At 32.4% G+C, this 1,901-nt stretch overlaps 1 protein-coding gene across 1 annotated transcript; it reads left to right on the plus strand.

The window, feature by feature from the left end:
- Positions 1-605: 605 nt before the first annotated feature.
- LOC134243688 (fibrinogen-like protein 1) lies at positions 606-1,545 on the plus strand. The gene is made up of 3 exons (XM_062725921.1): positions 606-810; positions 1,175-1,191; positions 1,300-1,545. The coding sequence occupies exons 1-3, from the start codon at positions 606-608 to the stop codon at positions 1,543-1,545; spliced, it is 468 nt and encodes a 155-aa protein (XP_062581905.1).
- The last annotated feature ends 356 nt before the right edge of the window (positions 1,546-1,901 follow it).

The raw sequence follows: 1,901 nt of genomic DNA on the forward strand, positions 1-1,901 counted from the left end.
TGGATTGGTAAGTTTTATTTTCATTGTAATGAAGAATTACGTGAAAAAAAAATGTAATTATGAATTTCAAAATCCATTGTTAAACCTTGGAAGAAGAAGACTCTCTTCATGCCACTTATATGATAACATTAACAGGTATATAAGTTAAAAGCTTACTTATATCTTGTTTTCAAAACATGGATAAGAATGGTGTTAATTTGTTATAACCAAAAAAGAATAATTTTTTTGTTATATAAAATTGTCATGGCGAGTCATAAGTCGACAAAAATAATTGTAAAGTTTTAAACAACTTTTATTCGCGTGTAAACAATTTTCGCGAGATTTGCGAGAGCCTCGAGCTCATCATTGCAATCATTTCTAGACACTAATCGGACCTTAAAGTCTTAACGCCTATTAACAAGAAATCGTAGGCTTGATTGCAAATATTTTTCGATGCAAACTAATTTACCTCCGTAAATCACGAAATTAATTTGTAGCAAAGTAAAGTTAGTTTACAGAAGTCATCAAGATTTTCCTTTGTTCAAACAATTTTGAGTATTCGACATCCTCAATATTCTAATAATCTAAATACATTTGTGTTAATAATGATTTATTACATCTAATACATGATTCAATATATTGACCAAAATATTTTTATTAAAAAAGGTAACGATGCAATTCACACTTTGACTAAAAAAGGGAACCAGGCGCTACGGATTGAGCTCCAGCGTTTTACTGGAGAAAAGGTTTTTGCTCAATACTCAACGTTTTCCATCGCGGATGAGGATAGTTACCACAAACTCCTGGTGTCTGGTTATTCAGGAATAGCTGGTAAATAAATGTTTTTTTTTTTCTTTTTAAGAAAAATACATGGAAGGAATTTTATATTTGTTTGGAAATCCAAGGATATGGTCAGGGCACCAGATTCCTCTAAATTGTTTTCTGGTAGTTCTAAAGTATTGTTTTAAGTGTTCAAGAACTGATGTCAGTACCTGAGTCAATTTGATGAGAAAACCATAATGTGTCTACTTTAAAAAGAAGAAAAGTTCAAATGCTCGCATTCAGTTCCACTTTAATTTTCGAAATATCAAGCCCATTTTTATTTTTTTGATATAAATTTTATTTATAAATTATTTACTTAAATAAATGACCTCTTCTATTCCTTTACTGAATGTAATGTCTTGTCTTTAAAAAGGAGGTGAAGTTATAAAGGTATCCATGAATAGGCACATATTAGCAATACAACAAATTCCCCACATAAGAAATAATTATCTACAGTGTTCTTAAAAGTTATAAAATAATTATAAAATCCTGTTACAGGTAACAGTTTGGGTTATTCACAAGAACAAAAGATTTGCTACTAAGGACAGTGAGGTCGTCTATTCTGGACGATATTGTGCAAGAGAGCGTCATGGTGCCTGGTGGTACTATATTTGTAGTTACTCAAATCTAAACGCAAAATATGGAGACGTTGGAGAAAAGGGACCAGGATATGTTGTATGGTATCACTGGACAGGAGGCGAGTCGCTTAAAGAAATCATGATGATGATTAGAGAAACTCCTTAATTTACCCATGATGCAACCGAAAACTCTCCGGGAGCTGTTTTACCGTCTCGACCTTGACACTGTTATTTCGTACTATTTCAAATAGTATATGCTTGTCAAATTGTGCGCCTCAGTAAGATATGGAAGGAAGATAAATTCAAGAACATTAATTCCTCCATACCGAAATTTTAATTAACAACTGTACAGTTATCGTTTTGAAATGTCAACACATAGCATCTTTCTTTACTTTAATTATAGACGATTGCCTTGCTTCCCAATTAATTGTACCACCAAAGCCCCTCGCTTGACATTGCGCATAAACGAACGATGAAAAAAATAGTTTCCAGGCCCTAGTGTAGCTGTAAAACGCTTAATTA

The sequence above is a fragment of the Saccostrea cucullata genome, unplaced genomic scaffold (genome assembly GCF_032062105.1).
Source record: "Saccostrea cucullata isolate Sc308-1 unplaced genomic scaffold, CSIRO_AGI_Scuc_v1 ctg4197, whole genome shotgun sequence".
In the NCBI taxonomy this organism is placed as follows: Eukaryota; Metazoa; Mollusca; class Bivalvia; order Ostreida; family Ostreidae; genus Saccostrea; species Saccostrea cuccullata.

Coding starts and splice junctions, on each gene's coding strand:
- LOC134243688 (XM_062725921.1), top strand. CDS start 606: ATGATTCAATATATTGACCAAAATATTTTTATTAAAAAAGGTAACGAT.